This window comes from Paroedura picta, chromosome 4 (genome assembly GCF_049243985.1).
Source record: "Paroedura picta isolate Pp20150507F chromosome 4, Ppicta_v3.0, whole genome shotgun sequence".
Classification (NCBI taxonomy): domain Eukaryota; kingdom Metazoa; phylum Chordata; class Lepidosauria; order Squamata; family Gekkonidae; genus Paroedura; species Paroedura picta.
The window spans coordinates 37,222,980-37,238,648 of NC_135372.1; the positions used below are offsets into that span (position 1 = coordinate 37,222,980).

General features: G+C 39.5%; 1 protein-coding gene across 2 annotated transcripts in view; it reads right to left on the bottom strand.

The window, feature by feature from the left end:
* The window catches only part of RALGPS2 (Ral GEF with PH domain and SH3 binding motif 2), a 133,146-nt gene that overhangs the window by 70,004 nt on the left and 47,473 nt on the right, over positions 1 to 15,669 (bottom strand). For both annotated transcript variants that reach the window (XM_077332475.1, XM_077332476.1), the window contains exons 4-7: positions 13,428 to 13,478; positions 11,570 to 11,653; positions 5,819 to 5,908; positions 441 to 533 (exon numbers count right to left, since the gene is read on the bottom strand). In XM_077332475.1, coding sequence (XP_077188590.1) covers positions 441 to 533; positions 5,819 to 5,908; positions 11,570 to 11,653; positions 13,428 to 13,478 — 318 coding nt within the window. The remainder of the gene's footprint in view (positions 1 to 440; positions 534 to 5,818; positions 5,909 to 11,569; positions 11,654 to 13,427; positions 13,479 to 15,669) is intronic.

The window sequence follows — 15,669 nt, forward strand, 5'->3', positions numbered from 1 at the left end:
TACTTTTTCTTCTGCTACGGCCAATTGCAAAAAGAAAGGAACATTAAACCTTCAGCATCCTGTGATTTAAATGCTGCTTCTTGACCTTTAATCTTTTGCATGTTTCTCTCATCCACCAACCCCCAAAGTGCTCTCCAATGGGGAGTTTTCCATGGGCTGCATTTACTGAATACCAGTTGCCTGGGAAGTTGAAACGTTCTTGGAAGAAAGGCAACTATGAGCAGTTGTTCAGTGTTTTAATGAAGGTTCTATATGACGTGAATCTCTCGTGTCCCCGCAAGGCAATTCTCGGTTGCAATGATTAGGAATTACATTCCATATAATGAAGCAACATTCTTCGGAGTACCAGATATAGGGAAGATTTTGTTTTAGTGTCATTTTCTAGATTACTCGGAAGTTCAGAAAAAAATCACTCTTTGATCTGTATTTAGCTTACTCACCGCCCATGTTTTAGTTAACCTGAAGATGGGGGCACTCTGCAATCCAGATACGACAGACATAAGGGCATGTAGATTATTCAGCTCATATAGTTTCTGGGGATACAGAATGTTGGAATTAAAAGTCAATATATCCAGTGTTGTACAATTTAAAATATAAACATTCAGACTTTGCAGAAAACATGGCATGTCACAGCACAGAGACTAACCTTCGACACTAGCAAGTGATTTACAAAATTTAAATTTTCTCAAGTAACAAGTTGTAAATGTACAGAAAAGAGTCATAGAATCATAGAATCATAGAGTTGGAAGGGGCCATACAGGCCATCTAGTCCAACACCCTGCTCAACGCAGGATTAGCCCTAAGCATCCTAAAGCATCCAAGAAAAGTGTGTATCCAACCTTTGCTTGAAGACTTCCAGTGAGGGGGCGCTCACCACCTCCATAGGCAGCCTATTCCACTGCTGAACGACTCTGACTGAGAAAAACTTTTTCATGATATCTAGCCTATATCGTTGTACTTGAAGTTTAAACCCATTACTGCGTGTCCTTTCCTCTGCAGCCAGCAGAAACAGCATCCTGCCCTCCTCCAAGTGACAACCTTTCAAATACTTAAAAAGGGCTATCATGTCCCCTCTCAACCTCCTTTTCTCCAGGCTGAACATTCCCAAGTCCCTCAACCTATCTTCATAGGGCTTGGTCCCTTGGCCCCAGATCATCTTCGTCGCTCTCCTCTCTACCCTTTCAATTTTATCGATGTCCTTCTTGAAGTGAGGCCTCCAGAACTGCACACAGTACTCCAGGTGTGGTCTGACCAGTGCCGTATACAATGGGACTATGACATCTTGTGATTTTGATGTGATGCCTCTGTTGATACAGCCCAAAATGGCATTTGCCTTTTTTACCGCTGCATCACACTGCTTGCTCATGTTTAGTTTACAATCCACAAGTACCCCAAGGTCTCGTTCACACACAGTGCTACCTAGAAGCGTATCCCCCATCCAGTAGGCATGCTTTTCATTTTTCTGACCCAGATGCAGAACTTTACACTTATCTTTATTAAATTGCATCTTGTTCTCATTTGCCCATTTTTCCATTGTGTTCAGATCTCGTTGAACTATCTTCCGGAGTATAGTCATGACTATTGGTTATGACATCCTGGTAGGGTTGCCAGGTCTATCCTGGCAAGGGGTGGGGAGGCTTATTAGAAGAAAGAGTAAAAACCCAGGTCATGTTGCTACCATCACGCAGGAAATGATATCGTTATATCAGTATCTTCCAGGTGACGTAGTATTTGGACAAACTCTGTGGTAGAAACCAGTCCATGGCTCCTCCTGGTCTTCCTCCCTGGCTGCTGCCTTGGGGGCTGCCCTGCCACTCTGCTGCTGGCTCACCTTTGGTACTCTCCAGCAGCTGCCATGGCTGGAGCTCCCCCTCGGCGTGGCACTGTGCAGCTGCTGCTGGCAGTGCCCCCCAGCGGGTGGCAGGAAGTCAGGGGCACCAGCAGGAAAGCAAGTGGAGCAGGGGCTCAGGCGGCGCTGACATCCCTCAGCAAAAGACTACCCCCCCCCCCCGGGCCTCAGTAAAATTGTCAAGTGTTGACTGGTCCCTGGTGATAAAAAGGTTGGGGACCACTGCTTTAGCCCATCTATAACATAATCCAGATATGTTTTAATTATCATTCCAGACCACTCAGGCATACACATCCACCCTTTCTTTTTTCTCCTCTAGCTGAGTCCTGCTGCTGCATTTTTAATACTAAACCTGTTTCCCATTATATATGCATGAAGTTTAGCAAACATTGATTGAAAAGGGGGAGATAATCAGAGCAAAAAGGTGAGGAAGTGCTGAGGGGTTGATCTTTTCACCTTGGTTAAGATGTAAGGCTTCCAGCAATGCCTTTTCTTATTAACTGTTCAAATGTTAATTCTCGATGTCTAATATATCACTGGAGGTTAAATTATGGCTGAGGATTTGGAGTTGTATGGTAGCCAATCAGAATGTCCAAGAAGAACCAAAGAGAAACATGATTGCTAAAACTTAAATGCTTCTAGCCATCTAATTGGAAGAAAGTCCATTTAATCACAATGGGATTTACTTAAATCAGTAGTACAGATGAACTGATAATTCCAGTGGAATTTAATCAATTTTCTCTGGATCATAGCCATATTTATTCTGAAAATAAACTGTGCACACTAAGTGCCATCAAGTTGCTTCCAACTTATGGTGACCATATGAATAAATAACCTCAAAAATGTCCTATTAATAACAACCTTGCTCAGGTCTTACAAACTAAGGGCCATAGCTGCCTTGACTGAGTCAATTAATCTCCTGTTGGCTCTTCCTCTTTTCCTGCTACCTTCAATTTTTTCTTAGCATTATTGCCTTTTCCAGTTTCTTATCTTCTTTTAATGTAACCAAAGTACGATAGACTCAGTCTGGTCACTTTGGCTTCTGGGGAGAGTACAGGTTTGATTTGATCTAGAACCCACTTGTCTTTTTCACAATCCACAGAATTTTCAAAACTCTCCTCCAACACTGCATTTCAAAGGATTCCTTCTTTACGTCAGTTTTCTTCAGAGTTACCCAACTTTCATACTCACGCAGCTTTCTTCAGTGTCTAACTTTCATACTCATGCATAGCAACGGAGAATACTATGGCATGACTTATCTTGATGGTCACCAGTGACACATCCTTACACTTAAGGATCTTTTATAGTTCCTTTATGACAGCCCTTCCCAGTCTCAATCTCCTTCTGATTTCTTGGTGGCAAGTCTCCCTTTGAGTTGATGGAGCAAAGGAAGAGAAAATCTTCAACAAAGTCTTCATTGTCAGCCTTAAGCTTGTGCAATTCCCTAGTAGTCATTACTGTTGTCGTCTTGATGCTCAGCTGTACTCCTGCTTTGGGACTTTCTGCTTTGACTTTATCAGTAGTTGTTTCAAGCTTTCACTATTTTCTGCCAGTAATTTGGTATAATTTGCATATCTCAAATTATTAATGTTCCTTCCACTAATATTCACTCCACCTTCCAATCCAGCTTGCCTGATATGTTATGAATACAGACTGAACAGTCAGGAGATGAAATATATCCTTGTCTAACACTGCTGCCAACTGGAGACCATTCTGTTTCTCCATATTCTGTCCTAACAGTAGCCTCCAGAGTATAAACTGCATGTCAAAATCTGATACTGCGGCAAATCTACTTCTTTTAAAACCAACTATAGCTTCTCACTGTCAACAGCTCTGCTGTAATTGATGAAATTTTCCTGTGTGCTCCACTAACTAATGCGCAATATGCAATATGATCTCAAGTACCTCTTCCTTTTCTGAATACAAGCTTGGATTTCACTTCACTTTCTAAAACCGCAGGTTCTTTTCCAAAGGTTGCTTATCCTTTAATCTCTTCTGTATACCGTATTTGCCGGGGTATAAGACGACTGGGCGTATAAGACAACCCCCCAACATTTCCACTCAAAATACAGAGTTTGTTACATTACATTACAGTACTATGGGCCATTATGGGCAGCTATGTCTATCCCAACTGAAGGGCACCCGGCGTATGGGATGACCCTCCCCACTTGGAGGCATGTTTTTCAGGGGGGAAAAGTAGTCTTATACGCCAGCAAATACTGTAGATTTCATCTTTAAGCAGGTTTAACCATGATTTAAATTTACCTTTGATTTTTTAGATATTGTGGAACAGATCTCACTCACAAAAACTCATAACCCACCACAAATATTCTTACTCTTTAAGGTTCTACTGGACACTTGCTCTTGTTCTTTTCTACCACTACATAACTAACACAGTTATCCACATTTCTTTATGCTGGTTATTATAATAGTTGTCTCTCTCTACTTGCAAGCTGCTCGAACACTGCTTTTAGACTTCTGATTCTATTTCTGTCACCTTTCACTTTTGCTTCTCACCTTTCGGTGATTTCATCAGTCATCCATTAAGGCTTCTCATTTCTTTTGGCTATCGGAATAGTCTTTGTGTATTCTTCCTTGATAATATATCTCTGGTTTCAGTACACGGTTCTTCAGGTTCACATTCACTTGAATTTAAAGACGCAAATCTGTTCTCTACCTGGTCTTAAAACTCTTCAGAAAAGTTGTTTCGATTATATTTTGGCACTATGAATGTTTTGGCTGAGTGTCTTCAGCTTCATTCTAATTTTTTATACCTCAAGCTCCCAGTTTTGTTTTAGCAGAGAGAATGCAGCTGTATGTTATTTGATTTCTATTCCGGCCATCCAACATTGTTCACACTAGCTGCCTAAAACATGGATTTACAATGAACAACCTGTTGTCTTTACAGAACTCTATGAGTAGCACTTCTGCCTCATTTCATGTTCCTAGCCCAAATAGTCCAACAATACTGGATTCTACTTTGTGGCCTATTTTTGTGTTCTAGTTACCTGTGCACATCTTGTTTAGGTGTCTGATCAACTTCTTCCTGGACACTTGTATAAAAACTCTGAAGTGCTTCCTTATCAATGTCTGTAGTTGGAGCATAAACTTGAATGATGGTAATTTTGATAGCCTGATTTATATTATTTGGCCAGACTCTGCATTGTAGCTCCAGACTGCTTGTGCTGTATCTCAGCGGTCCGCAAGCTTTCGGCCGCTGCAGCGGAGTGGGGGGAGAGGGCGGCCCGGGGGCCTGCGCATGCGCGGCAGCCCCAGCGCAAACGCGTATGTGCGTTTGCGCCGCTGCCATACCGGCGGCCGCGGCTCCCCCTCCCGGCCCCTACGGGCCGCCAGCAAAATGGCCGCTAAAGCGGCCGATTAGCTTGCGGCTCGGCAAGCTTCTCTTCCCTCCCCTTCCAAAACAAGAAGCTTGCCGATTTGCTCGCGGCCTGGTGAGCTTCTCGCTTCGGGGGGGGGGGGGAGGGAAGAAGGAGCCGCAGCCCAGCGCCAAGGCCTTCGCGGCCTGGCACAGGGCCGCGGCCCAAGGGGTTGGGGACCACTGCTGTATCTCACCTCATTATTAGAGCAACTCTGTTTATTCTGTAATTGTCGTTTCCAAAGTAATACTTTTTAAAATTATCTGACCAAAAATATCCTAATCCAGTCCATTTACTTCACTAACTAGGAAGATTATGTTGCTTTCTACTTTCAACAACTTTTTCTCAGATTAAGGAATTGCTACTTTTTAAAAGGGAATGGTAGAGGACAGGAAGGCCTGGAGGATCATTGTCCATGGGGTCGCGATTGGTCGGACACGACTTCGCACATAACAACAACAACTTTTTAAAATCTCCATAATTCTGTTACAGCATATATAACTGAAAAATGCAAAACTTCCTCTCCTCATAAGGTAAAAATAGCCAAATATTTATCATATATGTCTTCCTGAAATTCAACAGAATTACGTACCTTAGCAGTTTTAATGTAGTGGCTCAGAACCTCAGCTCGTATTTTTAATGTCTGTGCATGAAGAATCTCTCTAACGACCCAGAAGCTTACCTAAAAATGAAAGAATCTGTCATAATTCATACACAAAAACAAAAAAGACAAAGGAAACAAGATGTGGTAGCATAATAAAAGCTAAGAAATGTTGGAATTTATTAACCTTCACTTTTATAGTATAAAAAAATCTTTGAAGTATGTTTTAACCCTCATTCCAAAGATGCAAATTGTATCATTACTATTAAATCAAGTTATTGTAATGTCATGTTTATAGTTATGATCTAGTTGATAAGGTCCTATGCAGTTTTCACAAGAACAAGAAAGAAGTTCCTGAATATGTATACATGCAGAGAAGTCATAACTGATATTTACCATGGAAATCTGTTTTACAGGAAATCAAAGTTCACACAAAATAGAACATTCAGACTTGCAAGTTTTGTTTTTACTACCTTTCCACAATGAAAAGAGTGGCATGAATTGAATGTAAATGTTTTGTTTACAATATAATGACAGGAGAGACTTAAGTTCTATGCAGACAATACATAAAACTAGTCCCACAGCTAGCAATATAGTCAACATCTTGTCAAGGGTGAAAGAAATTTGGGACTCCCATACCTACTTGGGATTCCCATATCTAACTAGGTGTGCTGCCCTAGGGTTTTTTTTCCTGCTTTATTTTATAAAGAACTAGTGAAAAGGAATGTTAACAATAAGTGAATGACAAGATCATGGGGGTTGAATCCCATGCAACTGTAAATGTAACTAGTCTGCAGAAGGTGTTTTTGATGCCTCCCTTGGAAACCCTTGGGGACATGAGATGTAATGCAGGATGGGGTACCTAGTAGAAATCAGGATCCCTTTATAGCTTACACAAGATGAAATGAAATAAGGTCGTCTGATTTCCAATTCTGGCTTCAGCCCCCTTACCCCATGCTGTATCCCAAGCTGCTTTCAAGTAGCAGCTAAGAGGCAGCATGGCAAGGTGACTTAAGGGGCTTTACTTAGGGTAGGAAGGATCAACGGATCTTTTGTAAACCTAATTTTATTTGTTTTTAAAGCACTGACCCTTCTGAGATATTGTCCTAATACTTTTATCACAGCAGCAACTGGCCTATAAACTGGAAAAGATGCAAAACTGAACACTTTTCTACCACTGAAACAGTAGAGGCTATAATCATCATAAATCCAGGTGAGAGTAAGATGCAATGTAATGTAAGTTTGCATATTTTGCAAATAGTTTCACTCTTTCTTCTCCCATTCATATATTCCTGTAGATAAACCTGGTGTTTAAGTTATAATAATATTTTGAGGAGGAAAGAATTGTACAGGTCTAAGGAATTGTGAAATAGACTGAAGACTGTGAGGGAGCAAGCGGGGAGAATCCAAGCAGCTGAAACCCAACAGAACAATATGGCATTTCTATAAATACCTCGGCCATATAGAACTCTAAATAAAACTATCTGGCCATCCTGCTAAAGAAACTGTTTACCCAGCCCGCTACAGAGTGAGGTTTTACAGCTCTACATCTGCTTATATATAATACTGCAAAGGAATCTAAATCTTTTAGTTCTATATTGTTGTTGAGATCTCTGGAGCTCAAGAAATCCACTAGAAGTAAAGGGCCACAAAAACCCAACCTGAAAAACAGCTGAGAACCAAAAAGGTCAGGGATAAAGCCAATTATAGAAAAATAGATTATTAGAGCTCAAATGTTTAAAAATCATAAAAGAATATCTATTTGGCACACATAAAACATCTGAGTATACCAGAAATGCCAAAAAGTTTAGATATAGCGTGTTTTGATCTTACAGATCTTCATCAGAGATCAATTATATATATATGTATAATAATTGACCTATGATGAAGATTTGTTAAGATCAAACGGTTTAGGTCTAGGTCTATACTTTCTGGATTTACTGTTGTATTCAGATGTTTTACGCGTACCAAATAGGTTTTCTTTTATGGTTTTTAAACATTTGAGCTCTAATAATAAATTGTTGTATTTTTCTATAATTGGTTTTACAACACTAGAACCCAAACATCACTCCCAGAATACTTAATATCAACCACATCACTTTTGTCCAAGTGCAGGGGGGGAAGGGGGTGTGTTGGGGAGGAAACACACAAAGATATTTGAAGGTGGCATCATCGGGGCATGGAATTGGGGGTACTGTGGGTGGGCAGGGAGTTGTGAGTTTCCTGGATTGTGCAGGGGATTGGACTCAATGACCCTGGAGGTACCTTCCAACTCTATAATTCTAAAAAAATCAATAGCCTCAGTTGTCTTTACATGAACAGTCATAGACCACCAGCTGCAGTAGTCTTAGTAGTCCATCTTGTCCATGCTTGCCAAGCATGGCTTGAGAAGGTCTAACTTTAACAATAAACACACAGACATAAATAAACTACTGGATAAATAAATAAATGAGGCTCCTAGTTCTCTTCCAAGTCTTGGGGTGACTGGGACTGCAGTCTTGGTATGTCCTGGGTAGTCTCTTTTATTAATTTCCCTTTTACAGGCTTGTACTGTGTGAGAACTCTGAAATGTTGCACTTGGATTTTGTGCGTCAAAGGATGTGTTGCAGGTGGATTTTAGGGTAGTCACAGGTAAACAAGCTTGTGGAAACTTAAGTTCAGAGGTGACTTTGCCATTGTCTTCCTCCATGTAGTGACCTTGAACTTCCGTGATGGTCTCCCACTGGGACTGATACTGCTTAGCTTCCAAGATCTGATGAGATCAGGTTAGCCTGAGCCATCCAGGCCGAGGGTTAATCACTTCATCTCTATTTTGCTTTTTAACCCAACTTACTGAGTTTCAGAAAAACTACTGAATCTGTGCCTTCTTTCTGGGGTTTCAAAAGATCCAAACAATGGTGCAAGTGAGCATACCTTTCTCATATGTGTGCAAGCAACAGGCTTGTTAATATTGTTCATGAACCCAAGTTTATAGATTATAAAACTACATTTTGATTTTGTGCACAAGCAACGGTGAGTAAAGATAGTTCACAAGATACTTCCAACATGTGGTTTACATTATGAAAGAAGCTCTGTACTGAGTCTTCCAACCAAATGTTTATATTCATCACCAGAAACTTGTGAGGAAAAGGTAACACTTCATTATAAGGTGATTGCTATGTGTTTCTTGCAGATGGGATATTATGAAATGAAAACCTGGAAATGGTGGGGGGGATACCAGGCTGGTAAGCAGAGTTTCCTCTCTGAAGCTAAGTAAACCTGGGCATCTGCATTAACTACAACCATTTGGAGACCCCATGTATAAGGTACTGATCTCCTTGAAAAAATGACATGCTATGAGCCAGCCAGCCAAAGACTAGCTTCCAAATATATAGGATGATGACAAAATAAATTATTATTGACATAATTTTAACCACATTTTCTCATATGACAGTGTAACTGATTTGCTAATAACAATAGCAAAGTAAAATTCAACAGCAAAAGTCATAATTACATTTGGAGTATGAACTGTTCTATATTATACACTAGGAAAAAAATTCTAATTCACATTCCTGAATCCTATGGCATATAGACACTAACTAGCCACTGAAATAGTTATAGTTAAAGTAAAACTGAGCAAAGGATATGCCTGAAAAATACCATATTGATATTTTTCAGGTTTATTTGGCATCCCAAATATATTCAGAAATGGTCCCAAAAATCTTGGAAATAGCTGGAATTAACCAAAAAGAGTGGGAGGCAGTGTGTGCATATTCCTTGGGCTGATGTTCTTTCTTTCCCCCTGCTTTCAGTTTTACCTTTGTTTCTGTGTCTACAGTCTCAGGGGCTTCTAAAGCCTGCCAGGCTGCTTCTGTCAGTTTGAAGTCTGTTTGTCAGTTTGAAGAGGGTTTTTTTGGTTTGTTTTTTCCCATTTGTTAAAGTTGTATTGCTTGGATATTTTCTGCTGTAAATTTCCAGTCTGATATTACTCCTGTTGAGCTTCCACTGCCACAATGGCACTGGGTTCTGCTAGGCTTCTGCATATTGTAACTGGTTCTGCTGGGTTGTAAACCTACCCCTCCCTCACCTTTCCACTGCAGAGCTTGGATATTGGCTCTGTTAAGCTTACACTGCCACAGTAGTACTGAGTTCTGCTGAGCTTCTCCACATTGCAATTTGTCCTGATGGGCTAGCAAAAGTGTCCAACCACTTTTGAGTTTCCACTGTAGAGACTGTCTGATTTGACATAAATCCTGCTGAATTTGCACTGCCACAATGGCACTGGGTGCTGATGAACTTCTGCACACTGTAATTGGTTTTGTTAAACTTACAAAACGTCTGTTTCTACTGCAAAGCAGTATGGTTTGATTCTGATTCAATTTGGCTTGGCACACTGGCTTAGAATTACTGGATTCTGCAATGGTTCTGTTGGGTTTCTTGTTTCTTCCATGGAAGGTACTTGACCACTGATTTGCTGCTTTCAGGCATGGCATTTGCCCGGTAAGCACCTTGGCAGTGTTTTTCTGTTTGTTCCCGCCCCCCACCCCCAGGAAATAATGGAAGGGGCACCCTGATCAGGAGCCCTTTGGTCCAAACTACTTGAAATTGTTTGGGTGTCATTTAAAGGGCAGGCAACAATCATCTGCAGTTTTAGTGCCTATACTTTAAAAAATACCCCCTCCCACCACTTAGAAATAATGGGCATGAAAAGTTTGGAAACATGGGGGAAAACCCTCAAATCCAAATACCATACTAGTATTTGGTATTCAGTATTTTTCAGGTCAAATATACCTGAATTTTTAAAAAGACTTTTTTTACACAGCTCTAACTTTGAAGCCGAATGTACTTGAAGCAAAAAAACAAGCAAACAAACAAAAAACCTTACAAAAAAGTATAGGTTATTCCAAAGACAATAGAGAATTCACCAAATGAATTTTACTACTCATTTAAAACCAGTAAGAGGACTACCAACTTAGAAGGATATCAGAAAGAAATGAACAAAAAGCCAACCGTCCCCTGGCAGGTTGCACATAACCAAGATTGGACCCCCAAATTAACTGCAGACTCAAAGTCTCAAGAAGATGAATGCTTCCTTTCTTCCCAGCTGAGAAGTGTGTTCTTCCTTCTGCCTTTATTTGAGCAGGGGGGCAGCAGAAATATATTCCCTCCTCCTCACAACCACACAGCTGCCTTCAAAATGGGAAATGTCTTTGCTGTTTGAGATCTGCTTACTCCATTGATTGTAGATCACCACACTGATTGTAGATCACACTTCTGCCCCCATGTATGTTGTTCCCCCAATCCAAAAAGCATAAATGGCAGTCATTCCATTCCAGAAACCTTATTTCTAAGTTGCAACATATATAGCCTGGATGCTACATTTCCACAATAGATTGCACATTAGTACAGATTTTTTTTTAAAGCTTCAAACTTCCGTTGCAGAGGTTATTTCCAGATTTCATAAACAGAGCATTCATCTCCGTCAATGGCTGAAACCTAGTCCATTGCCTTTCTGCAAGGGAAAAAAGTGCTGAAGAACTGCTAATATATTCAAGTTTATCATTGAAAATATGCTTCATCGGTACCAGGGCTTCATTATTTACAAATGAGCTTAACCAAGATAGACTTAGCACAATTAATCCACAGCAGCCAAGTGCTTGAAAAACGCTTTAATCAAAATCACCGCTGAAGAAATGCTAGATGTTATTCTTTAAAATTCATGCAAATGGCATGTTATGATGCATAAACAGAATGGAAACTTACGTGGTTGAATCTTCTTGTAAAGGCAACTGCATTTGGAGCAGAACTGTATTTCTCCTTTTTATTCCAACCACAGCTTGACAGCTCCTGGACAGAAAGTGAGAAATAGCTTCAGACTGATATAACTGTTTATCTCCATCATGCTTAATGCCACTGCACGTAGTTCTAAACATGAGACCAGTTCTTTTATCGCTGAAGTCAAAGCATAAAACTTGAGAAGAATTTAATAAGCAGAAATTAAACTGTTTTTGTTGGATAGAAATGAGTCTAGTAAAGCTTTAGCAATGCAAGAAGCTTCAGGCAGGAAAGTACACATATAGTGTTCAATTAGTGTAGATTTTTGAAACTTTGGGAAGTAATGCCAGTCTTTTTTACATTTCTGTACTTTACTCTTAAAAATTCTTCCCCCCATGTACTTTTGCACTGTATTTAAGCAAAGGTTGAATACAAAGGACTTCATATTCTGGTGCTTCTGGACAGACAGAAATGTTAGAGCAATATTTAGTGGAATCTGGTACCTTCTAGTACCTTCTAGTACTAGGGATTTGTATATCACTCCTCTGTTATCATCAGAACATTCTTGACAGACATGGATTTAGGAGTTATATTGGTTGTAGCCAAATTATATATATACAGAGAGAGAGCGTGACACTAAACAAAGCCTGCAGTCAAAATGAGCACTATCATTAAAGTATTTAAGCCAAGACAGTGTCTCTTCTGATTTCTCAGTGCCAGAAACAAAACATCCAAATGCCCAGTTTCTGCCTAGCTTACGTATACTACTTAATGATCTCAAATCAGAATGCTTTTAAAATGGTTAATTATCTATTTTAAGCTATTTTACTTCTGTTTCTTGGATTACTGTCAGTCTTTCCCGGCTGGAGTCCAAGGACATAAGGTGGGGCAGAAAATGTTTTATATAAACTGAATTATGTAAATCAATAGTTACTGAGGCATGGCATTCTAATCCTACTCACCAGCTCACCAAGAAACTCTCTACAGCAGGGGCAGTCAACCTGTGGTCCTCCAGATGTTCATGGACTACAATTCCCATGAGCCCCTGCCAGCAAACGCTGGCAGGGTCTCATGGGAATTGTAGTCCATGAACATCTGAAGGACCACAGGTTGACTACCCCTGCTCTACAGGACACTTCCAGCACTGACATCTAAGCAGAACATTGGCTGCCTAAGAAATGCAGGTTGAAAAAAAGTGTGTGCAAGCATATGCATGATCTGGTGTGCATCTTCGAGAACCCAGAATCCAATCCACAGAGCTCTGGTTATTTATGAATTAAATAAAAAAGATTAAGTTGAAAATGGACTTTTCTAAAGAAATTAAAGCAGTGGATATGGGATTCACAAGGTTCCCCCATCCTGAATAAGATGTTGATAACTAACTCTGGCTCTGTGTCAGAACTGCATGAATGAAACTGAGACCTATTAGGCATTCTGCATGCACACTCCCAGCTGGGATGGAAAGGTTCCACTGTGCTTTGCAGTGGAGGCAGGGGTCAACTTTCACAATGGTGGAATTGCACCATAATAGAAGTGACAAAAACACCACACTCAGCTCTGCAGCACTTCACCAAACGGGGCATTTTCTGTCCCTCCTAAGCCACCATAGTTGGGGAAGGAACCAGGCCTGGAAGGCCCTACTCTTCCCTGCATGCATGGACCTGGCCCAGCCTGGCTGCTGTTGATGCCCTAACAGTTCATTTTTCAGCTATACTGGTACTATAAGATGATCACTCAAATTCACTGAATGAAGGTAACTTTCAGAATGTACATGTCAGTTGACATCAAAAGTAAGCCTGAAGCTATTTTATGCAAAAATCAAAGTGTTTCACAAAAACACGCTTACCTCTGGCTGAATAGCTTTAAATACAGGAATATCCATCAGTGTTATCTGGCCCTAAAAAAAATAAAATAAAAATATAGCGTAATTTCCTTTGATGCTGGCTTTGCTTTTGACATTGCTATAAAAATGTCATCAGAATGAGGCTGTTCCTTCCCTACAGTTTCCAGCTGCCACAATTGGATGAGGAAGGAATGTGGATAAGCTCATAATGAAACTGACCTCATTTGTACCTATAGTTGCAGTGAAAATGGATGACAAGAAATCAGCAAGGCAAAAAGTAACTCAATTTAGGACACAAAGGATATTATACTTGGACATCTTAAATTTTTCAACGAACAGCACATGAAGCTTCAAATTGGATTTTACTCACAACACAGAAAGGGATTGCAGCTCACGCCTCACATCTTCCCACTCCAAAAAACTATAGGAGCAATTACTAATAGCCTAACTTGGATATTTTCTCTAGTGGATTATAAATAGCTTTGTTCCATTGCTTGATTCCCACCGCATCCCACTGGAGGAAGCGATGATTCGGATTTCCTTCATAGGGACTAAAAATTCTAAAGAAAGTTGATGATAACAAGAAGAAGAAGATTCAAAAGTTAATTTAAATCATAATGTTTTTGATAAATGGGAATAGCGTTGGGGGTAAAACAAAATTTATGAAATGTCAATTACTAAGGGGAAATTGGTATAAAATGTTCTACAGGTGGTATATAACATCAAAAGAGATAAGTAGAATGTCCATACAACATGATGGTAAATGTTGGAGGTGCCATGAAAAAGTTGGTTCCTTTTATCATATGTGGTGGAATTGGAAGAAGGTTAGGAAATTTGAGATAAAAATTCATACTAAGTTAGAACAGATGTTGAATGTGAAATTTCCTATGTTTCCTGATTTTATGTTGTTAAGCTTTATGCCTTATAATCTCCCCAATAATGCCAACAATTTCCCCCACATGACAGTGGCAAGAATAGTAATTGCTCAGCAATGGAAGCATTCAAACCTACCTAAGGTGACAGATTGGCTTGATAAACTTGGAGAACTAGATTGGTTTGATAAACGGAGAACTATGCAAAATGGCTTGAGCTGATGAACTCAGTAAACATGAGACTCTCAGATGAATTTCAAAGTCATTGGCATTTTATTTAAGGCTATATGAACAAGCAGGTTTGAAACTTGTATTAGATTAGAGAAACAACTGAAAGTGATAATTCTTTTTATATTATCCACTTTTCTTCTGCACTTATAATTTTTTCTTCTACTTTTATAAACCAATATAAATAATTAAAAAATAAGATTAAAAAGTTACGTAATGATCTTTAGGCATCTGGGCAACAACATACTTCAGATCACTGATAGTAAACTGTAGCCTTCTCTCAACATTTTTACTATTGAGAAACCCCTGAAATATTCTTCAGCTTTCAAGATACCCCAAAAGTGGTGCAATTGTGCAAAATACAGTTGGGAGGCAATAGCTGTGTATATACCCATTTGGGACTCCTCCCTTTCCCACCCCTTCCGGGCCCATCATTACCTCTTTAGGGGGAGGAGGGAATCAGGTTGATGTTTACCAAATCATATATATAATAATATATTATTATTAATAATATTAATAATAATAATAAATATATACAAATTAATTAACTCCCACCCATTCAGGAAACCCTTCCAGGGATATCAAGAAATCCCAGGGTTTCATGAAACCCTGGTCTGAATCTACAATTATTTATTTTGTATGTTTTTAGTACTACAAGAGAAGGGGAAAAATAATGTCTACCCACTTTCTCTGTACACATAAACTTCATAAACCCATCCTTTAGTTATCTTTTTCTGCATGCTGAAAACCCCACTACCATAACCTTAGGTGCATCAATAGGTAATTCCAGGTATGATTACAAAATTTTTATCTGACAACTTTCTTTCTCACATCTGGGATGAAAAATAATTCAAAAACAAGAAAAATATGCAGGATGAATATACACACAGAAGCAACTTTGTTTCTCCCAGGGAAGTAAGTTTGTTTTGTTTTAGTAAAGAAAAAAACGAACAAAAATTATTATTCAAAGGGATAAATATTCATGAATGCTTGAGTGAAGACATTTGAAATGCACTCTACCAGAATCGCTGGGTAGATTTTAAGGTGTAACTGTGCTACACAGAACCCAACTGGGGATATTGGCTCTTTCTAATTACTGAATGTAACTACAAAAAGTGTTTCCATACAAAGATGATTATCAGTAT